The following is a 24,871-nucleotide window of genomic DNA, read 5'->3' on the forward strand; positions in this document are numbered from 1 at the left end:
GTTAACTTGAGCTCCACAGTCAAGTAGTATGCGGCAGGAAAGCATCTGCCCAGTTGCTGTTAGAAGATTCACCAAAGCCGTCGCAAGAGAGACTCTTGGAGGTGGATAGGAGTGGTGAATCTCAGAAGCAGAACAGACAGCAACAATGGCAGAAGAATCCGTAGGACTGGTGGAACCTTGGACGTCTGAAGCATTGTCTGAGGATGCTGAAGCTTGGCTGAAGATGCATTGATCCACAGAGCTGGATTTGTCATGAAGCAGGACATTGTGCCAGCCCTGGCACTTGTGGTACGGATGAGATGACTTCCTACAGCACCGATATGGATCGGTACTGACAGTGTTGACGAGAGCAGAAGCGTGAAAGGTAGGCAAATGCAATTGAGGAGGTTTGACGGCTGTCACAGGGAGTGCAGAGCCGCTGGTGGCACCCAACGGAACATCTTTCAATGCATTGACGAGATTTTCCATGTTCTCATGATGCTGCATCTCCGACGTGTGATAGCGATTTTCGGATTGTTGCATGAAGGTAAGAAATTGTTGCGTTAAATCCCCAGAAGCAATGGAGGTAGGCTTCATGTCTGTGGCGGAATATCCGGGAGCGTCATCAAGAAGATCTTTGATTTTGGCCATAAGCAAATCGCATCGCTGAATGAAATCTTTGAGGCTGGCAACCTCAGCAGTTTGATGAAGCTCAAGCGTTTTGCTAGCGATGATTTCTGCCTGGACGTCGATGTATTGTTTTCTAAGTGCCCCCACTGTGTCCAACTGACTGGCTAAGTTTGCAGAATAGTCAGCTAGTTGTTTGTCAATGTCAGCGAGGCCATCAACGAAGGTTTGAATTCGAGAAATTCCGGTCAAAATTGCTCCCCGGATTTCGAGAGACATGACTGCGCTTGCGGTGTATGCAATGGGATGAAGCTGAAGCTCTAGAAGCACTTGAAGCTACGCTGATTCAAGCAAAAGGGTCGATGGACCAAATGTACGCGCCCTTGCGCAATCCTTTTACTGACCTTGAATTATACAAGCAGATAATTAGCAATGTGGCCTCTTCCGGCCGAAGGAACAAATGTACGCGCCCTTGCGCAATCCTTTTACTGACCTTGAATTATACAAGCAGATAATTAGCAATGTGGCCTCTTCCGGCCGAAGGAACAAAATTTTTGATCCCTTCGCGGGTAGAATCTTCTGGCCAGCGAATATTGTGGGTGTGAGGCAGCAGATAGAGATAAACACGTGGGTTTTCTGACTTTCCCTTCACCAACTTTATTGTCCCAGAATTCACTTTATAAACTTTCTTTCCTTCACTAATTCACGTAATATATTCTCCCTCGTAACTCACAATCAATTTCTAGTCTCTTTGTCCTGTAAATAAGCAGATAAAGGACACTTTACTTCGAGAGCCAAATTCGCACACGCCTTTTCTTGCTCACGTCAAAAACGGAAGTGACTCTGACACCCGAGGTGAAGTTTCACCTCAATTGACAGCGTCAATTTTAGGCTGCGTATCAAAATATGCTCCAGCATCGCCAACATATTTTTAAAACTCATATTTGCTTTTTATTTTCTAAATTAAAGCAGAGAAAAACTAGCTGTAAGTGCTGTCAGTTGGATGGAATTTAATTTCAAACCCTTCAAACTATCTTTCAGAAATAAAGTATCAATTCGATTATTTTTTTGAAAGATTTTAAAGCTTCAAAATAATTTTCTTTGTTCCTAAAACCCCTAAAACACTTTAAAGTACTTTGCCTTCAATTCATGTACAATGCAGCCCTCGATAAATGAAAATATAAACACTCTGAGTGTCTGGAGCATCTTGGCGGTTTGCAAGAGATCAAGTTGGTTGACTACCAACTTCAGCGCAAAGTATATTATCTCGATAATTTCTCACATTTCTAACATTCACAAGTCCGCCACGACGTCTTATCTTAGAATTCAATCACTCTGGTGATTTGGCATATTTGTTATAGAGATAGAAGCTGTTTGCACTTTTCTGCATAACACCATAACACCCCTGCCTTCCCTTTTTAAAAGGTTTTCTCTTAACTTAAAAAAAAATGATTTTCTCAGCCTTAAATTTTGCATGAGGTGCGGCATCGCATAAATTTTTCTTAGAGGAGATTTTTTTTTAAATTCAGCATCGCGCAATTTATGGGCAATAGATCCCTTCCCACGGCAAAAAGAGAGGGTTGTTTGGCGGCGGGTGTAATTAATGCTCCGGAATGCAGATCTGAGCAGCTGCTTTATCAAAACCACTCTTGACTGATTTGTTTTTGCTATAATGTGTTGGTCTTGTGTGTGCAAAATCTCCGCGAGAGCAATTTTCTGTTTGGTCAGACAGATACATATCTCACGAGCCAATAAGAAACTCATGCGCAAACTTGATAATTGGCCGACAAAATTAAACAATTTTCCCGTCATTTCCTTTAGCAAGTAGATCCGTTAGAGGAGTCTTGATAAGTTTGTGGGGAAAATGCAAAATGTGGGAAAGAGAATGCAGAAAATTAATTTTCTCGAAAAGATTAGATTAATTTTTAATATTTCAACTTAAAATGCAGAAATTATATTTGTTTTCCAAAGCTATCGGATGAGCTTTTGGATCCATGTGTTAGAGCTTTAAAAAATAAAACAAATATATTTTAATTAAATGCTAAAAACCTTTTAAAACAATCCAGAAATTTGTCTTTCCTTCCTCTTTTCATCCCCTTCAAAGTTTTTTTTCGCATCGAAAAAATCAAACAAATTGCTTTGCAAAATATTTACCGAGCAAAAGAACGTCAAGTATCACTTTCAGTCGATTTTTCACACGATTTTCGTGCATAAATTACGTGAATTTGTGGGTGTGTTGATTCTGCAAAGAGAGAAAGGTGTACACAGTGTATGTACATGGAGATTTGGGGAATGGAATGTGAGATAGCGCAAGAATGCTCCACAATCGATTTTCCTCTATATACACCCCAAGTGGAGCCGCCTGGTGCCACATGGCGCCTCCACTGCTTCACATAAATTCACACATATATTTTGAGAATATTTTTCCTCTGCATGTGGACGAATCATAAGAGATTTTCACACAGAAAAAAAAAACTTAATAAGGGCGTGATGGAATTTTTCGGCAGACGATGGGGGTGAAAATAAATCGGAATTTGGATTGTGTTTCCTCCCCTCGCCCCATCAACGAACTTCTAATAAAATGTTCACTTATATGGATTTTAATCGTGCGGGATGAATATCAATATGCTGCGGAGAGACGAATATTTTCCACTATGGCCCTCTGTGAAAATTGCGATGGCATGCGATGTGGAATGCCAATTGCTAACCCCCATTTTCGACCGCACTTCCGGGGCCAGGAGGGAGGGAGGTGGTGGTTGGTGATTTAGGATGCGGAGCACAATCGATAGACGGGGCGCCATTTTGCGTTATAAAATCACACACCGAAACGCTTTGATATGCTCCTCGTCGGCAGGAGGAGGGGAAAGCTTTAATGTTTTTGGGGTGAAAATGCTGATAAAGCTCGAGAGCGCATGTTTCACGCACACACACCCACCTCGCTATGTTTTCGGGGGTTGCTCTACTACAACACATCAACACAGTGCAAATGATGGAGCTCCGACAGACAGAGATAATCCAATTTTCCCTCATGGGAGAGTGTGTTGTGTATATATAGACTGGCTGCTGTGGCAACAGCATCCCTTAAACTCTCTCATTTTGTACCCTCTTGTGGCATTCATGGAGCTTTTTTTCTTTGCCTTTCCGACTTCTTGCCGCAGGAACTTTACACAGGCTACAAAGGAAAGTTTCTGTTGATGAATTTAATGTGAAATTCCCGGTAAAAGTTAATGGAGAGTTTGTTTTTGTTTGACATTTAACCGATTTTATTTGAATTTAATTTTTTGCTGTCAGAATTTCAATTTTTTGTCATATTATGTTTGAATTAATTTAATAGAAAACAAGCTGATATCAGAGAAATTAATAGAATATTTTCTCTCAAGAAGATAATAAAATTTCTTTGAATTTAGATTCATAAAATTAAAATTTGTTGACATTTGCTGTCACTTATGTCAATGTTAGATGAGAAAATAAATAAAGAATAACTTCACTATCAGTTCAATATATTTTAATATTATAGTAAATTATTTACAAAAATTCAACTTTAATTTATTAACAGATGTAATTTAAATTTGACATTTACATTTTCTGTCAAAACAACAATGTCAAATATACTTAAAATACAAAAAGTATTAATTTCAAACAATTTCAGCTCGATAGATCCCTATTTTTCCATAAAATTTAATTCCATAATAATTTCAAAAAAATCTTAATTAAAATGTTAAATCAGTATTTTAAAATTAAATTTGACATTGTGTCAAAACATGGAAAACAGAATTAAAATTAGAAGTTTTTAAGTAATTTGCATTATTCAATTTATATAAATTAAGTACCTATCAAATGTTTTAAACAATATTCATTTAATTTATTATTTATGTATTTGAAAATATTGACATTAAGCTGTGAAAGAACTTGCTGTCAATAATTAATTGTCAAATTTGAATTGCCAACTGACAAATTTTTTTTTCATTCAATAAATATTTTGAAAAAAAAAGAATTTCCCATAAAATCTTAAAATATATTTTTAAATAATTTGAAAAAAAAATGGAAACTAAAGCTATATGAGGAAAATCCATGAAGCATAAATTATCCACACAGGTGTTGCCATTCACTTGAGATTCACCAACTGTGAGTGATTTCTTCGTCTTTTTTTTTGGAGGGAGCATAGAATCCACCATGCAAAGTGAATGAAGCACAAAAGTCACACCATTCTCCACCCCACACATGAGTGCCACCCCCCACCCACTGAGGGGGGTCCACGGAAAATTGTGTGACACGCTGGGTAAGGTGAGTTTTTAGTATACATAAGTTGTGTGTGCCCTGTGTGAGATGCGAGTGACTGATTGGACGCTGTCACGAAGGATTGCATGTCTCCCCAGATTTCCGATGTCACATACGCGCGCTCCACACTACTTATATATGTAGCTCCCCATGCCATGTTGATATGCTTTTATGTGACCATATATGGGGGCTTCGACTCCGGGGCATATTCACAGGGTGATGATTTCTCACAGTGATTTATGACATTGGCCAGCGCCACCATTTTGCCTCCCAATGCCCCCAAGGGAAGAATTTCTCACGCATCTCCTCACGAATTCTCTTTCTCTCTCCGTTTTTTCTCCCCGCCCTCGCATTTTTTTTGCTTCTTACTCACAGAACATTATTCCAAAATTTGATTGACTTCTGCCATCCCTTTTCCATTCCATCCACATTCCCCAAGAGGAATTTCCATATATTAAAAAATCCTCTCATGTGGGGATACCCTTTTACTTCTTGAGGGGGAGAGCAGCTATTTTTGGAACATCCCGCATGATGGATTTTTCTTTAATATGAATTTTCCTTTCTTTCTCAACACTTCCATGGGAGAAATTTTTTTTCAACTGAGCAGAAAAAAATTCAAGGTGTGTGTACTTTCTAATAAAGTTCAAGATGGAGAGATAAAGAGGGAGAGAATTAAATAATTGCATGTTTTGTTGTTTCCGTAACATTTACTTTCAACTTAGAATTCCACATCTGTGCCAATTTAGGGCAGTGTGTGGTGAGATTTAGCATTAAAATTAAATTGAATTAATTATAAAAATGTATTGTATGTGTTTGATTGATTCACATTTAAATTTAAAATAACGAATTATGTTATGTCATTTTGACAGAAGCTTAGGATGACAGAAGATAATTGACATATTTTTTAAACAATTTGTCATTCAAAATAATTCCGTTAAATATTTGTATGATTGCAATTGTTTGACATTTCTGAGAATTTAAATTTGACACTCATTGTTTGACAGAAGTTTAAAGTCAACAGACGTTTATTTAAATTATCTGTCACCTCTCTTTGCGCAGCTAGGAAGCTATTGCAGGGCCACACAACACCTCTATCGCAATCTTTTAAAATATTTAAATTTTAATTCTAAATGACATTTCTCAACGTCTAACTTTGACAGCAATATAATTGACAGAAGCTCAGGGTGACAGAACTTTCATGACATTTATTTTTCAAAGCTCTTTCCCTCCCAAAGAAAGCTCTCTTTGCACATTATCTTAGGCTGCATTTTCTTCTTCAGAGAGAAAGCAACAAGTTTCAACAGCTTAAAGTACTTTTCCACCCCCAACAGCACCTGCTTTTAATTTTTTTCTCCATGACAATTTAGCAATGAAGAAACAGGGTGGAGAAATTTATTAATCCCGTCAATGTGAGGAGTGCAATAAAAAGGCACACAGCTATTTTGGGAGATTATATTGAATCAGCTGAGCCATCCACCCACATAGAAGGCACTTGGCCCACCCCCACACACATGTCCTATTCTCGAGAGAGAGAGTGCGGCTTTTTTTTCGACATCAACCCTCTGCGTGGGGCAAAAAAAAAAAAAAGAAGTGCGTGCAACACAGGAAAGGCGGTTTCCCATTGAAACTCCGATAGCCATAAAAGTTGGTGTGCGATATATACCTACTTCTCAGTATGTTGGGGGGTGCTATGCTAGCGTGGGGGTGGAGGTGGCAAATGGAAGTGCACAATTGCGGGGAGAAAGTGATAAAAAGAGAGAGGCAGAAAAAATTCCAGGGGTGGAGGAAATTCAATGGGATTTTTTTGTGCCTCAGGGGATGAAGCGGAGGGAAAAAAGGCGGCATTGAGGGGACACCCTGGAGAAAATGTGTGAGAGAAAACGGCAGAAAATTTATCGCAAAGGAGGAAAAAAGACGGTGTGACTCAAGGGGCGAAGGGGGCTAAGAACTTCTGGGTTTCTGGGCTAAAACTAAGGTTCTTAAGGGTTAAAAGTTTTACGAAGATTTACTGATGAATTTCTCGAAAAATTAGTTAGATTTTTACAATTTGTTTTGCAAGAGAGTTTTCTAGTTTAAGATTTAGTTTATCTTAAAGAGATTTAAAATATTATAGCTTCTAGCTAGAAAGGAGGATCATCAAGAATTCTGATTTTTAACCAAATGTTTCGAAAATTAATTAACCAGTAATTATGATTTGAAGCCAAAATTTCGTTAGAAACATTAAAAGTTTTGAATTTTAGGAGATATTTAAAACAAGAATAAGAATTATTCTGACCCGCTTGCTAGAAGTTCGGGACATTAAAAAAATCCAGAATTCTAGCTAAAAAAACTTTAAAAAAATGATTCTAACATCTAGCCAGAATTGAACGAATAAAAAATTCAAAATTCTTGCCCGGATCAAGAACATCGAGAATTCCATTTTGTAGCCTGGAAATTCTAGAGTAGAATTTTAAAATTCAATAATAAAAATATCGAACCTTGAAGATGAAAAAGCATCCGATGATCTAAAGATGATCTAAAGCATCCGTTGAAGAATAAAAAATTCTGAAAGAAGGCTACAACTCTTTAAAAAAAATTCTCAGTGCACTAAAACACCCCATTTATCATCCTCTTGTATTGAATATTTTCCTTCGACAAGGCAGTACATAAAAAAGGGAATAACGTACCTCCAATCCACCCGAGTTATAATAAATCGATGACTATGGGAATAAAAGAGAGAAAGAAGTGATCTGTTTATACGATGAACTTGATGAATTTCCCATTTCCCCATATCGCTGGCTCCCTTGAGGGAAAATTGATGACACTGAGGGGCATATTTTTAGGGGCGGAGTGGGTGAAATGAAAGACATATTGAATAGGCAATGGAAGAATTATTGTTGGGGGTGGTGTGAGAAAAATTTTCTATGTGTTGTTTTAACGCAGATTTTGTACGTGAAACGAGCATCAATTCCTCCTGTGAGTCCCCATCAAATTCACATTTCGCCCATTCTTCTTCTAACCATATATACTATTATTTGGGGTTACAGATTGTTGGTAATAATTTTCCCATATCTCAATATTTATAGGGCTAATATTTGGTTTGAATCTAACATGGTTTGAGGATTGGGGGTGGGAAAATATTCCTTGGGGATGAATAGTTTGGAAGGATTCAAGTCAATCTTTTATGTTCCCAAAGATTATGGAATGCGTTGTTCTTAAATTAGATCTATTAGATTTTTTTTTTCAAAGACTTCCCAATAGTTTGGTATGTGTCTTGGATAATAATTCAGCAAATACCCACACTATTTTAATTTATCGTGCAAATTCCATCAGATAAAAACTTGTAAAGCATTAATAAAAAAAAGCTTTTAAAAGAAACCAACTGCAAATATATGGATGAAATAGGGTAGATATTTGTTTATTTATCCTTTTACACCTCCAACGTGTTTTTAATATACTCAAAAAGCAATTAAAAAACACAGTGGCGCCCCCTCTTTCTCGCTCCAAACCATCGTTAACAAGCCATTAAGCGGAGCAACTCTTTTTCACCATATCAAATGCATCTATCTTGCGTATAAGAGAAAATAAATTATTTTTTAAAATATATCATTTACACTGGGTGCATCAAAAAACATGTCAGCTACAGCAGGTCAGTCGGCATGGCTCTTATGCCGAGTCATAAAAAATGCAAATAAATATGCACCACACGAAAAAAAAAAGAGCCAAAAGGAGATGGAATGAAACAAGAAAAGAGACATGAACACTACACATGTTCACGCATTGCAATTTTAATAACATTTAATTATTGAGATCGCGTCATACGCTCACAATCCATCGGACTATGCTAGCCACCATACACATAACTTTTTTGTTGTTGTTGTTACTGCCTCTTCTAAATTTAGTGTATGTAGTACTTCATTGTTAAGTTATGTGTTTGTATTTCAAACAAGCTATTAACTCACTTTTTTTTATTCACTCTCCCCGCATTTTATTCCCCCTCCGCCTCCTCTCACAGCACGTATTATATATTATTTTGTCTATATGTTTATTTTGTATTTTAGCATTGGGTTTGCGTGATAGTGGAGTTAATAAATACTTTCTGTGTATACTAACAAAATTAATGCAATAAAAAAGATTCAGTTTTTCACCACAAAATTGTTCATAATGCTGTGAGCTATGTACAATAGCAGTGGGGGAGGCAAACTATTTCTCTATTGGCGGTGCAAATGGAAAAGGGGCTAAGCAGTGATGAGAATTTTTCCTTCATATTGAAATTAATTTTGAGTAAAGAATCGTTAATTCTTTTAACGGATGATTTGTTTATCTTAGCTGATAATTAAATTCTTTGAGCAAAGAGCTAATTCTGAATGTAAATAATATTTTTTTGTCAGCAAATAATTCAAATTTAGTCGGTAGATAATTTATTTTATATGTGGAAACCAATTTTTTCTAAGCGAATACTTAAATTCTAATTAGTGAAATAATTAAGTTCTTTAGCCAAAAAATCAAATTATTTAACCGAATATTTAAAATTCTGTCCTTAAATTATATATGTCTTTAACCGAATCTTTCAAATTTATCAGCAAATTATTTAATTCTTTAACCGAATATTTAAAATTCTGTCAGCAAATTATCTAATTCTTTAACCGAAATATTAAATTCTCAATTAAATATTTGAATTCCCGTCAAGAAATATTTTAATTTTGTCAGCATTGCAATTTATTCTGTAAGCAACCGAAATCAATGTTTTATTCTGTCAGCAAATACTTTTATTCTGCAATTAAGTTCTCTTATTCTGTCAGCAGTATCTATTTATTCTGTCTGCATTTTTTCTATTTAATCATAAAACTTTTCTATGCCCTCAACAACCCCTTCTGATTTATGAGGAAATTCCTCTATTTTATCAGCTAATCCTTTTTTGTCAGCTAATTTTAAAATTCTGTCAGCAAAGAAATTCTTTTCTAAAAAAAAAATATTTTCATTACTTTGAAGCTCTTCAATGCTCGCATCTCTTTCGCAAGCAGGAAGTTCAGTAAACTCTTGCAATCTGATTGGGGGTCCCATTGATTACAATCTCGCCTCACCGGCATGCCGGAAGAGTAGTGACGTAGGCACGGAGAGAGACGTTATGAATGAACTTCATCTTTGGCAATCAATTATCAAGCTGCGGGGGGCGCCAACGGGAGAGCCCTGCTGGTGCACAACAAAACTCCGAAGCAGAGGCGAAAAGCAGTCAAAATTGGCGGAGGTCACGCCATGGTCATTGGTATAAAACGTGCTGAATTCATTCACTGCACTTCAGCACACCTTTACACGATCACCTCCGCCCCATTTTTGCATAATTACACCAATTGGGCATCACTTATTGCTATGAGATCCCGAAGGGGTTGGGCGTTTTCTTATTATTCTTTTCTTTTTTTTAACCCAAAATACCTTGAGAAAGTTTTTTTTTTAATTTCATTTAGAGGACTTACCCATAGGCCGCAAGTGTGGGATCATAGGGGTAGTAGCCGGTGGTTGGTTGGAGCCCAGCTGAGGTCCATGCTGACATATCTCCCGTGGGTCCACTCTCCTTCAGCCCATACGGATTACTCTGCAAAAAAAAGATGAAGCAAACGAATGTTGTAAAGCGATAAAAAATACAACAAACATCAAACGCCACAAATTAAAATAATTAATTAATTTTAACCGCCACCTCCAGAGTTGATATCGTTAGATTACATGTTTAACAAATGTTTTTTTATGGCATTATATCCAACTTTTATTGTGTACGTGAATTGGTTTCATGTTTTATGTGATGTCTGAGTGTTTCCTCGGCACCCATTGACTGGGGCTCACTCTCTCTCTCTATCTCTCGCGCCGGCCCTCTTTTCCCCCCCTCCGAAAAAATATATAAAATAAACGCGATGGGTAATACTACTAAAGAGTAAAGTTTTTTTTTAACAGCCACTTCTTATTAACTTTTATCTCTGTCATAATTTTCCTTCCTTGCGCTTGAATTCGCGTCCACCCCACGTGGGAGCCAAAAAACGCGACGGGAAGATTTTAATTGCACAATCAACAGCAAGTCTTTTGTGTATTACTCTGTTGCAAATGAAGAGATCATTTGGGAATCATTATTATATACATACAAGTAAGATGCTAAGGAGCGACAAAATCTTCATCAAGATATCCGAGACAATCGATTCTTGTTTACAGAAAATAAATAAAGATAGAAAAGATTGTATTTTGGCCAATTAACACACCTTGAAGCCCAGAAAGGTAAGAAAAAATTAAATAAATAAAAGAAAAATTGAGAAAACAAAAATGTAAGAAGATATGGGATAATCAAACGTTAGGAAATCTAGGATATTTTATCACATGGATAGAAAAATAAAATTTCAAGTAATTTGTAAGCAAAAATAATATTGAAACGCTTCAAAGTACGAGATTACTTTGAAAATTAAAACCACAGCTTGGATAAAATGTCTAAAGCTGGAAAATCTTGGATAATATTTCATCATTGTTTGGAATAGACTAAAATCATTATAAATTCAAGAATAAGGTTTAAAACTGAAATTAAAATGATTAAACATTTAAAAATTTATCTTGGATAAATTGTTAAATTTTAGAAATCTAGGATAATTTCAAAAAAAATCCCTAGAATTCAAAAAGAATATCTAAAACAAAGAATACAGTTAAACTTAGAAAATAATTATAAACTTGAACATTAAAAACTATATTTAAAAAATTCAAACGTTGGAAAATCTTGGATAAAATGTGGAATGGATAAAATTTCAAACACTACAAAATAAGATATAAAATTTAAAAATATTAAAAATTACAAAAAATACACATAGAACATTCAAAATTCAAAGACAAATAAAACATTTAAAAAAATCTCGTATAATCAACGTTGTTTGTTAAAGCGTTAAAAATTCCCACTGAATGTTTGTAAACAAATGGTGTGTGTGTCTGAAATACCTTGAGTTGTTTTGCATCAATTTCAAGCACCTTATCGCCCTACTTAAAGACTATTTTTAAATATTAACAGAAGCATGGAAATTGCTGTATTGTCGTACATGGAGGAACTTAAGCAGACATTGCATGACTCCCAGTCCTTCGGGCACCCCTTTCCTTATTTTTCTTGCGCGCAGAACGATGGGTCGCGATCTTTCCGCATTTTGCAGTTTCACTATCTCTGGGTGTCGGTGTTTAGTGCTCCAAAAACAAAATGCACACTACTCAACACTAATTAGGGAGTCACATCACGGACTTCTCTCAACCAATATTATATAACTTTGTCAGATGATGAATATGCAAGTACGGCTACCGGGGCGACACGCCGAGAGGGTGCAAAAGGGGGAAAAAATAAAAAGCAAAAGAGCTGCGACTGGGAAATTAATGCAAATTGTATTAATATGGTAAGAGGTAGGTTTTCTTGAGGTGGGTTAGCACAGAAAGGCAGAGGAAAAAAAACTACAGTTCCTCTATACAAGTCCCCGCGATTCATGGCGGGAATTTTGCAAATAATTTGCGATGAATAAAGTCAAAGTTCTTTATCAAAAACTCCCATACAGTGTGATAATTCCACGCGGACGTTCCTCACGAGGGGCTATTAATGAGTTTGCAAATGGAAATTTAACTCGTCGTTGATAAATGTTTGCATTTCAATTTTCAACATAAATTCCTCTGCTTAAATAAATTCGCGCATAAAGCTCATCAAGTTGATTTTTGTGGACTTATTTGGTTCTCTCGCATGGAAGCATTTAGCAATTAATATAAATCTTAGAAATTTATTGGTTGGCTTTTTTTTCTGGGATATTAGTGAGGTAATTTGTTTGTTTTCTGGATCAAAAATCGAATTTAATTTCATTAAATAGAACTTTGTGGCTAAATTAGAGTTTTTTTTATCGTGTTAAAGACATTTAAATGATTAGAATTTATTATTTCTGACCAGAATTGTTAACGAATAAAAATTCAAATAAAGTGGAGCGAGTCTTGACTAATTAACGGATATTTTTTGAATGTTTTTTTTTTGTTTGTTTTATAGCAAATAATTTTATTTTCTTTTGCAATTAGAAGTTTTTAAGCTTGCTCCATATTTTATGAAATAGAATTAAAATGTAAAACGCTTAGCATATCGTCATTTCCCATAGCCGAGACAAATTTCATGCTATAAAAAATATTTTGTCATGAAATTATGGGACAGAAAAAATATTTTTCCTCTAACTTAGAACTTCTCTTAGCTATGAAATGTTCTATAACATGTTATTTTAAAAAGAGTTTGAATAGATAATTGCGAAATTGTAAACGACCTGAAATTAGCTGAGACTCAGTGCATGCTATAAAAAATAATTCTTTGCTGTTATTTGATTTTTTATTTTAAAAAATTCAAAAGTATCAATTCTCTTAACTTTGTAAGAATTCTAAGAAGCTGCAGAAATCTTTCAACCTTACTATTTATTAAAAAAAAGGGCAAATAAAATATTAAAGTAGTGTCTTGGGTGCTATAAAAATTTTTCATTAGCCATAATTCAAAATTTTCCAAGAATCTTTCAAAAAACATAAAAATAATTCAAAACAGTCAAATCAATCACAAATATCAATAAATAATTTGAAAAACAATCCCTTTGCGCCCTTGCAAAGCAAAAATAAATAAATAAAAATTTTAAATCTTTAATTATTAAACTATAAAATGCGCAACTCTGCAGTTGAATCTTCAACGGCAATTTGTCTGCATGTCTGTTGTGGTGCATTTAAGTCATTCGTGACAAAGTCCGCGTGGTTTTGATCGCAAAATCTCGCGAGCGTATAGAAAATTTTAATGAACAGTAATTGTGGGCATTGGTGACAAAATTATTGTCATTATTCCAACCCCATTATCCCCGGCATTGTGTCGGGCAATTCCACGGCCGTTTTGCCGGTTGAAAATTCAAACCGCGCGTTTGTGGTATTTTCCATCTGGGCAGCAAATCACGCTGCTGCTGTAAATCATCACATCCTACTGCCCTTTCACTCACGACGAATTGCGAAGGTGGGGGTGGTGAACCAACAGACCAACAGTTGTGGTGGTGTGGCCCACGATGTGGGCATCGTGTGGCAGCAGAATGGTCATCCCAAGAAGGGCGAATTGATGTGTGAAAATGTTTGGTGTTTGCATTCATTCATCTCAATTAATTCTCTCCATTGTCCATCTGCCTCCCTCTATGAGGCTTTCTCTCATTCTGTCTCACACTGCCCTAACAGGGGGAAAATCCATTGAGGAAGAATAGCTTCAAACCCTCTGAAATGGAATTCAGAAGCAGAATGTTCTGAATGTTTTCAAAGCTTTTAAATTCAATTTCTTTTCATCCTCTGATAACCCTTTGAAGATCATAAAAAATCATTTTCGGGTAATTTTTAATCCTTATTCTAGAAAAAAAAAGAAAAACTTCAACTCTCTTTATCGATTGAAACGTTTGAAAGGCTCGAGAAAGGCTTCAGAAAAAAAACAAGAACTCCACGAAAAGAGAAAAATTGCATGGAAAAAAGGTAAAACGCGTATTTAGCACAGCACAAAGATTATGTAAGAAAAATGAAGAGACATGTGGTTGGTACACCACACGAAAAAAAAGAAGTTTTAAACTAAAGCAAAATCGTGTTTTGCAGAAAAACACACAAAAAATTAATAAATTACATGAGTTGGACGAGGCCGTGCGGAATCTTTGGGGCATAGCTAAAGAAGGAAAATTGCAATTAATTCGATAAAAATGTGCCCAGACATGCGACTCAAAAACTTGAGTTTCATCGGAGGGAAAAGCTAATATTTTTAAATAAAAGCAAATTACTCTCAATTTCTTTTAATAAGCACCCCGCTGCCATTGCAATGGAGTTCTCACATCATATCGTATTTTGTCTATCAAACCTAGCGTGATTGTTCTTAACTATAATTTTAATTGTTGTGTTTCATATTAGTTATTATTTTTTTAAGAGAATATTATATCGTTTGGAAGATATAGAGAATTTATTTTAAAAGAACTTTTTGAAATTAATTATTCAAATTAATTTAAATTTTTTTTCAATTTCAAACGCAATGTCAAAACCATGAATAAAAAATGAAAAATCTTTAAGAAATTTTAATGAAAAATTAATTATTTCCATTTTAGTGACATCATTGATTTTTTTTGTAAATGTTTATGAAGAGAATATCAACATTCCCATGTCAAAGCAATAAAACGCATCAACCACGGAGAGCTGCTAGTTGTGGGAAAAGATCAATTGGGCTAATGAAAGGCACCTGTCAATCAATATAAGCAAAACTGCTCTCTTCGCGATAGTTGAGTCAGCAATTTACCTCGTAGATTGTGCCTCGTAATGAGCCCTCACACACACATGGTGGGGTCCTCAAGTGGGGGAGACCTGATAAGGTACGCGCGCGGGGAGCTGCCGATAAGACCCCTAATTAGTGCATATGAATTGCCTTTTAATCACAACACCACGCGAAGCACCTGATTGTGCGGATGACATGGACTGTGTTCAATGAAGGGGCCCCCAAATGAAAGGAAAAAAAATCTCGATGAAGCCTTTCAAGGGGACTTTATCTGGACGAAATTATTCGGATCTTCGGAAATGTTCGGATTATTAAATAATATTTAAATGATTTGCCAAAGAAATCTAAATATTGGATTTTAGCCTCTAAATGGCTGTTTGAGAAGCAAAAGCCTAAAAAATATTTAATTCAAGCCTCAAAAGAACTAAATTCAAACCTAATAGTAATTTTACACCTTCATGCTAAATTAAAGCATAAAAATATTTTTTTAGTCCTAAAATAGCAGAGATTGAGGAACAAAAGCTTACGTAAAATATTCAATTTAGACCTAGAAAGAACAAAAAATAGTAAATTTAAGCCAAAAAGTAATTAATTCAAGTTAAAAAGTAGTAAATTCAACCCAAATTTTGCTTTATTCAAGCCTAAAAGTATTTGGTTTTCAACCCCAAAAAGGTAGTCTTCAAAAATACTAATTAAAGTCTGAAATGATTAAAATTGAAGCCTAAAAAGTAGTTGATTTAAGCCCAAGAGTTCTAAATTCAATTCTAAAAGTAGTAAATTTACCCAAAAAAAATTTAAGCCGATAAATATTTGGTTTTCAGTCCAAAAAGAGCACAGATTGAGGAACAAAACTTTAATAAATATCATTAAAGCCTAAAAAAGTGCTAAATTCAAACCGAAAAGTAGTAAATTAATGCTAAAAAGTAGTAAATTCAATCCAAAAAAAAATCTAAATTTAAACCATAAATTCCGAAATATTTTTTTTTTTTTTAGTTTTTTTTAGGTTTTGAGTTCTTTGATTTGAGCAAGAGATGTTCATTGTGAAGTCAAATATTGAGATCTTCAGAAATATTCGGATGATTCTCTTAAAATATGTACCTACCAAAATAATCGCCAGATAAACACCCCTTGTAACTTTTTTCTTAAATTATTTTATAACGCATCAGACCACAAATTCTCTTAAGATTCCCCCAAAAACCATTCATTTAAGATTTTTTTTTTGTCTCCATGCGCGAGATTTATTTTATTCCCCCGCGAGAAATCACTCCAAAAACGTTCTCCTATCGCTCCATTGTATCTCCCCGTGTGTATGTGGATTGTATTTGGATATTTTAGCTGTCTTCTCCAACCTCTTATCCCCACACATCCCAGAAGAAGTTAAGAAAGAATAAGAAAAAAAAGTCAATCCACGGATGATGATGGAGTGAGACACGGTGCGGGAACCAGTTGGTTCGCCTATCTTAGCCATAGTATCAATTTTGTTCTTCTTTTGGACCTCTTCCTGCCGAGCACCACCTTCGGAATGGACTGATTTTTTTTACATTTGTTTGTTTTTCATCTCATTTTATTCCTCCAACGACGACAGGCTGAGAGATAAAATTTCTTCTTCTCCTCCGGAGGAGAGATAAAAATTGGAAGAGGGCACAAGTTGGTCGAAGAATCCCGCATCGTAAAGCATCCGTTTTGGGGATTTCTTCACGGGAATCTTATGAATGGACCCTCTTGCCCCAAAGATGGATGGATTGATGTGAAGAGTGCGTCCCATGTGGAGCAGCGAAGACCACAAAACACATTATGAATGATAAAAATTTACTCAATCATCATCCACACCATAAATTCCCAACATGATGCTGTAGCTCCCGGAGTATGCGACGAAGAGCGACATTTATCAGCAAAATATGCCCCAAAGTGCGATGAAAAAGATGGAGAATCTCAATTGCAATGAAGAAATTTTTCAGTGGCACTAAAATGGCCATGAGGAATTGATGCTGCAATTTGCTCTCTTGACTTTTCCATCTTCATCGCGTATTGGCAGGTCCCCGTGTATGCTGCACGAGGAGACCAACGCAAAAGGAGCACGAGATTGGAGTTGATTAAATGGTCCAATTCGCATTCTTTGGGTAATTGAGAGCACAGAGTTGTGAAAGAATCTTGTTGATTTATTTTCTTAATTATAAGATTTATTTACTCCCACAATTCGCCTAAAGTTATACATTTTATCAGGAGAACGAAAGATATAATCTGAAAAATATTGTATGAAAATATATTGATAATAAAAAGGTATGTTCTCTTCATAATAATTGAATATTTATTTCAATATTCCGCTTAAAATTGATAGAATTCAGGTAATTCAGAATATTTACAACCAAAACTCGCCTAAAGGTATGCAATTTTTGGTTTGTATTTAGAACTCTTATTCGGCTTGAATTTACTACTTTTCGGTTTGATTTAAATATTTTTAAGCTTGAATTTAATATTTTAAGCTTATTTGAATTTCCTTGGCGAATAACCCGAATATGTCTGAAGATCCGAATAATTGAGTCCAGATAAATTCCCCTTGAAAAAAGATTAAAAATCATAATTCCAACAGTTCTTGTGTGTAGAAAAATAATTCAGGAATTAATTGCAATTGAAATCAATTTAAATTCTCTATCATCAATCATCTAAAAGTATGCAAATCCTTATCAATTTAGAAGTTAATTGAATAGCAAAAATCATCGTAATATCTTTTTAAGATATTCACAATTTTTCTTAGAAATAGTTTCTCCTTCTCTCAAGAAAAAAAACTAATCCATTTTCCCGCTAATCCTTCCAAAAATTTCCCTTTCGCCTTAATGCACGCACATCTCCTAATCTCATTTGATTGTATAAACTTTTAACTATCGAATTTCCTATTTGATTTTAAATTAGAGACCAAATCTCCTCAACTCGTCATCCCTATTTAGCTCGCATTTCATATTAAATGTTTCTCTTTTTTTTTTTCAACGATGAGCTGAAGCAGAAATTTTTATCTGGGTGAGACGCTCTAACACGGGCACCGACATTTAATGGATTCGTAAGCCTTCCGAATGAGATTCTCTCTTTTCACAATTAGGAATTATAATCGCACCACCTAAAAAGGGGCCTTATCGAGAGACACACATTTGGACCCAATTTTATTATTGTTGTGTGTCACATATGTTTTCTGATACCATGCCCCAAGTTCAGGCTGTGTAAACAAGCAGATTTTATATTCCCTGGGATTTTGCAGATAATGCCGCGCGCGTACTTCAGGTGCAAAATCGATCTGGGGAGCTTTTTGAAAAATTAAGTGTCTAGCTTTCCAGAGCGGGGGCGTCGTTCATGCCTCTCTTGCCTAATGCAGAAGCCTCTCATGGGGTGGATGGGATAGATTTGTGCGCGCTGAAGGTTGAAGGATTCAGAGATGAATGGCTGGAAGTGGAGGAATTTTAGAGGAGAACATTTGCGAGCTTCTCCCGCTTCGCAAAGTGAGGTGTTCAGAGGCGACGTCATGAATATTAAGTGAACGAATGGCTGAAAAGGCACCCAAAGGCACAAACAGGAAGGTTACGTGAAGTTAAAAGCAAAGGAAGAATTTTTCGTTTGAAATTTAAGATTTTTTCTGAATGATAAATTGACCAGAAAATGGGGTGAATAGAATTCGAATTTAGTGAATTGGTTTAGGATTCTTTAATGGAAAAGAAAGTATAAAGAGACAAAGAAGAAAATAGGGAGAAAAAAAACATATTTTGGGGAGAAAAATTAAAAGAAAATGTAGGAAAATGGCAAAATCAATCGTTCTGAGTGCTACAGAACACGAGATATCGTGTGAAAAATTAAAGATAAAATATGGAAGTTCTAGGATCGAAAACTTCTAGAACCAAGCTCGCCAAAACCATTAGAATATAGAATAAAATCAGAAGCATTCATATCTTTTTTTTATTTTTTTAATTGTAAAACAATAAGTTACGGTTCAACCAGGCGCCTCCATCGTCAAACGTTTTTAAATTGTTTTCAATGCAATTTAGACCAAAACTATGTACTCTATGAAGAACTAGGCGCCTCCATCTTCATTCTTATTAATGTTTGATCAGAATTTTCATTTCTTTCTATTTTTGAACTAAAATTGAGACTCAGAAGTTAACTAGGCGCCTCCATTTTCAAGTCTTTTCACTTTTAAGCTTAAATTACGATTCAAAATTTAACCAGGCGCCTCCATCTTCATTCTTATTAATTTTGGAGCTAAATTTTTGAATGAACTTTTTACCAGGCGCCTCCATCTACAATTCTTTTTAATTTTAAGCTTAAATTGTGACTCAGAATTAAACCAGGCGCCTCCATATTCATTTTCTCTCCTCTTCTGAACTAAATATAAATTTTCTCACTTTTTAAACCACTTCTACACCAAATCCTCAAAATATAATCCCCATAAATAAAACAACTGCGCGTAATACTCCACCCAGGGACTGTAAGTGTAAATTTTTCACTCTGTCGTGCTATTTCTTGGTCTCAAGTGGTGAAAGGATTCCACTGGAGGGCTTGAAATATTCAAAAATGTTTATCAGGGAGCATATCTCTGGGAGGCTGAGATTTTAGCACAAACACAAGGAAAGTCTCTGGAGGGGATTTTCATTTTTTTTGCTAAAAAATTTAAATTTAAATTTGAAAAGTAAAAGAAAAACTTACCAGTGGTGAGTAGAAGGCGGAACTGTCGACGCCGATGCTGGGATAGGGATTCTGATCTGTGGACGGATAGGGGGTACCGTAGACCCCTACACCAGCTGCCGGGAGGCGTGAGTAGCTGGAGAGGGCGAGTCTAGCTGAATCGTACTGGCATGAGCAGACGGTTTGCCCCGAAACGGGATCCGTCATAATTGGGCGTCCATTCTCGCAGCACGATGTCGCCGATGCAGCTGGAGCATTTGTGGATGTTTGCGACAGCGAGCCAGGACTTAGGGCTCCTGGCCCGGCACCCGTGGCAGAGCCAACAGGACTCAGAGAGGGGGCATTTGTGGCCGAGATGGGTGACTGTGCTGTCCCCGTGGTGGTACCCGTTGCTGGCTGCCCACCGCTCGTACTGCCGCCGCCGCCGACAAGGAGCTGAAAGAACACACAGACGAAGAGTTGAGGTCAATTTATCTTCCCTAATGATTTCCATATCAGTTTCCACGTCGACGGACCCAGAGATATGGGAGAGGTTTGTCTAATCTCCATTTTTTCTTTTCTTTTTTCATCCACGCGGATCTCACAGCTAAATCTCAACAGTATCGCATTTCAAGTGGCTTCTCTGCCCCCCAAATCTTCCTTACCAATCTTCACTTTTAAAGCATTTTCGTGGTGATTCAGTAAAAAATAAGGTGTGAGATGGCCGACATGTCGGACTTCCCAATGATTCTTCTTATACTTAAAATTATTCTTTAGCATGAGAATCATATGGGAAAGGTAAAAAATGTATATATTGAGACAAAGAGAATAATAAAGTTGATAAAAATTGCTCATAGATTGTAGAATAATTTGTCACAAGACGTGTTTTGATAAGAGATGGCGGCATTGTTGAGAATCACAAATTTGAACATTTTATATTCTTAATTATTCAAATTAAATTATTTTGTAATTTTAACCTGCTTTTAAACAAGTAAAAAGTAGAAGAATAAGTTTAAAAAAAATCAAGTAAAGGAAAATTGTAGATTTTTTAAATAATTTTCTAGGCGCCATCTATTGGCATTTTCAATTACAGCCTATTGACAAATAATCTAATCCTTTAACTAAGAATTCTTTTTTATTCATTAAGGAATCATTTAAAAAATCCTCACCCTTCAATTTCAGCGACAAATCACAACAACAACCTCTCAAGGAAATAAATCTCCAACTTTTTTATTTAACCTCTTCTTCTCAATTATTCCAAATCAATCCCAAATCACTTCCCGATTAATTTTCAAACAAGCCAAAAATCTTTTTTTTTTCCTCTTCTCCACCATCTCCCTTTCAATTTAAATACCAAAGAGCTTTGGTAAATAAAAAATGTCGCCATAGTGCTCGCAAAGAGCGTATACAACAACGACGATGAGGAGGAAAAAAGCTCGATCCACTCGTGAGCTCAACAATGCATTGAGTGCAAATAGATTTGCTCGCGTTCTGCCATCATCACTTTGTCATCCTCCGTGCGCAATGAGATGCAGAACATAATGAGACAAATCCCATCGTAATGTCATTTAGATGCAAAATCGTTCCATTTGCTCACTTTTGTTCAACCACAATAGCGCGCCATTGACAATGTCGTTGGTCTTTGAAATTGTGTTACGCGCGAGTTTTAGTGGTTGTTGTGGCGCGGGTTGGAGCGGTAAGGGGGGTAGTGCGGGAGTGGTGCATTGTCATGGAAACGCGTGGATTTTCCTCTTCCGTGAGAGCACTGCAACGATGGCGTGCGACGTGCTTTTTTTGGGAGCTTTCACAGAGAAGCTTTACCAATTTGGTGAAAGTTTACCAATTTCTGCGAGATGATTTTTGCGAAAAAAAATCCTAAGACTGCGATGGACGCAAAAAGGTGTAAAATGCAAGTTTTATGTTTCTTTTTCTTTAGAGTTAAAGTTTTTATTACAAGGGGTGTTTATCTGAATTATTCGTTAATAATTCGGATTATTCGTTAAGAATCGAATAATTCACACAGAAAATTCGGACTTTTCACCAATGTTCGGATTAGTCGTTGAGAAGATTAGAACCATCCGTAAATATTCTGAATATTCGTCAAGTTTTGGATTATTCTTCATGATTCTTCTCTTCGGATGATTCGACAAAATAATCGAAATATTCGGCATATAAAAACACCCTTTATTTTATCTGTTATTTTTATCTTATTTTGTGGATGACAAAATCAAGACAAAAATGTTGAAAAAAAATATGAAAACTTAATTTTAGCTTGTCGGAAGGACTAATTATGTAGCTAAAATAATTTTTAAGAAATTGAATAATGGTTGTACTTCAGAGCACTACTGTACGTACACACACAATGTATTTTGCTCTTGTTAATTAATTTCCATTTTCTTCTCCGTCATCTCAACTTTTCAACTTTGTGTGAATTTTTTCCACAAAAACCCTCAGGCAAGAGACGGTCTATTCTTTAAGAAATCTGCCCACAAGCTACCAATTATTATTATTTATTTATTCATGCGGCAATTGAATAATTTGCTCGGTGTGCACAAATTAATTTGCAAATATTTCCCACCCACGCACAGAAATGTCTCTGTCCGACACTCCCACCCAAAAGTCCGTCGTCTTCCCAGGAGCTCCACCGCACGCCCTGGCTGGTCAAGGCAGATCCCAGGAGGAGAAGCTCGTAGCATTTTGCTATTAATCACAAAATTATTCACATGCGCCTGACAGTCGTCTTGGGAGCGCACACATGAAGAGAATTATGACGTCGGGCCGCCGTTAAAGACATGAGAGAAAATCCTCAGAGTCCAATTTTTGCCTCTAATTGACTCTCAATACTTCTTGTAGGTACATTACCTGTGCCAATGAGACTCTGTGTGAATTTCTTCTCAAAGGGAAAAATTTTACTTTTTTTCTTGAAAAGTCAAATAGCACCTTGTTTCAGGTAAAAACTCAGCAAATGCCAGCAAAGGCCTTAAGGAGGGGCCTCTGTGTATGACTCCAGGTCATGAGGTTGTTAATTATTTAATTTTCAAGAACAATTTAGTGACGTCGTTTGTTCGAGACTAATTCGTTACATCTGTATTTTTGGGTTTTGTAATTCAATTAGCACATTTTTGGGCCGAAAGGAAAATAAACATTTTTGTGTGCGCGAGACAGGCGGAAGCTTCCACAGCAGGGGGTGAGCCCTCATTGCTAAATTTTATGGGCATTCTCAACTCATCATTCTCAGGGGGCTTTATCACCACTTCAATGACTTCCCTAATTGCCTCCCCTGCGCTAATTGCACGAGCACGCAAATTGATTTGCATAATTAAGTGTTTATGATCATTTTTGGGGCATCTTTCAGCCGAGACGAAATCACCCAATTTAGGGCCATTGATTTTCTCCTTTGCCTACCCCTGAAAATGAGCTCATTTGAATTTTAAAGATGCGCGCGGGAAATTTCTTCGTAACGTTCCCACGCAAATTGCGCCAGATCAATTGATTTCCAACGTTGTTGGCAGCATAGAGATCGCATCAATGCGCCTTCCATGTGGGGTCTCTGTATTGGCCAAATTTGGCCTTATATTGTGCATACACAGAGGGAAAATAATAAGGCTGAGAGCCACTGGCGACAAACGCTTTTTGGCGTCTCTAGTTTGGAAAATGTTTGCTCATCTATAAACTTTTTTTTTGCTTTCGTCCGTTAAACGGTCGCGCGCAATTCCCATGGCCGCGCACATTGTAGAAAGAAAAAGCCTCAAAGTCTCGAGGACCTCGCAATCTTATTTACCTTCTTCATATGAACATTTGGCGGCTGTTAATGCGGAAAAACTCACTACTCAACAAATTTCTCTCAATCTTTCCCCCCAACAAAAAATAAAACATCAAAAACAATCCCCAAAAAGAGCGCTTTATTTGCTAAACTAAACTCTTTTCTCTCTCTGTGTGTAGTCTCTCACTATTGGAACAATGCTATTAAAATATGCTTTTTTGGATCTCTTTTTTCATCCATATTTGTTGTAAAGAAAGGTAAATTGAATGGGCATTGAGACATCACTTGAGGATGTTGCTGTCGTTGTTATATTGATCGAGCGGTTAATTAAATAATCGTCCAACATTAAAGTATTACACAATGTTTAACTGCCAATAATAATATTATTTGACAGGATTAATGTGTATTTGACTTAAGAAAAAAATAATATTCTGTTTGTTCTCTCAATTCTGTCTCAAATACTTCGCATTTTGGGTATTGGAAGTTTAAAGAACGCTGAAGAATTTGGAAAATTCATCAAGATATTAAATTCTTAGTAGATTTGTTAGATAAGATACTTTTAGGCCTCCCGTTGAGTGCCAGATAGTGAGGAAAAATTCAGATGATTAGTTTTTTTCTAACGTCCTGTAAGGATCGAAAAGTTAAACAAAAATTTATTTAAAAGCCCTACACGAGATTAATTTCGCAATTTTTACGACATTTTGTGAATTTATTAATTAAGAATAACCAAATTTTCAATAAAAACAATGATTTTTTTAGAACTTGGCCTAAACTCTTTAAGCTAAGCCTAAGTTTTTTTTTCTTTTATCAAATCCTGACATTTTAAACAGAACTTAAGTTTTTCAATTCAGCCAAAGTTCCTTAACCAAGACCTAGATTTGTTTTAACTAAACCAAAGTTTCTTATTCTAAGCCTCAGTTTTAAAACAAAGCCTAAGTGTTTTAAGATGTGTCTTACTTTTTTTGTTTAACTAGAGATAAAGTATTTAAAAAGCTAGTTAGTTTTAAGTTTATTTAAACTAGGCTTAGGCTCCTAATTTAGATTTTAGGTTTTTTAAGGAAGGCCTAAATGTTTTTGTAAGCTATTTGAGTCTAAGTTTTTTAACTAGGCCTAAACGTTTAAAGGCTCCAACAGATGGACGAGAAATTCCTCGTGCGGTGCGGTGCGGCGAGGTTTTCGGCCAATCAGAAGCAAGAGATGGCTCACACACTCTCACCGCACCGTACGAGAGCGTTTTTCGGCCAATCCGAAGCGACGAAGGGCCACGAAATCCTCGCCGCACCGCACCGCACGAGGAATTTCTCGTCCAT

General features: G+C 36.0%; 1 protein-coding gene across 1 annotated transcript in view; it reads right to left on the reverse strand.

Annotated features, from left to right (window-relative positions):
- The window catches only part of LOC129793617 (homeobox protein araucan), a 49,297-nt gene that overhangs the window by 17,358 nt on the left and 7,068 nt on the right, over positions 1 to 24,871 (reverse strand). Inside the window, exons 2-3 of the mRNA XM_055833767.1 lie at positions 19,841 to 20,254; positions 10,338 to 10,456 (exon numbers count right to left, since the gene is read on the reverse strand). Of these exons, the coding sequence (XP_055689742.1) occupies positions 10,338 to 10,456; positions 19,841 to 20,254 (533 nt within the window). The remainder of the gene's footprint in view (positions 1 to 10,337; positions 10,457 to 19,840; positions 20,255 to 24,871) is intronic.

The sequence above is a fragment of the Lutzomyia longipalpis genome, chromosome 3, assembly GCF_024334085.1.
Source record: "Lutzomyia longipalpis isolate SR_M1_2022 chromosome 3, ASM2433408v1".
NCBI lineage: Eukaryota > Metazoa > Arthropoda > Insecta > Diptera > Psychodidae > Lutzomyia > Lutzomyia longipalpis.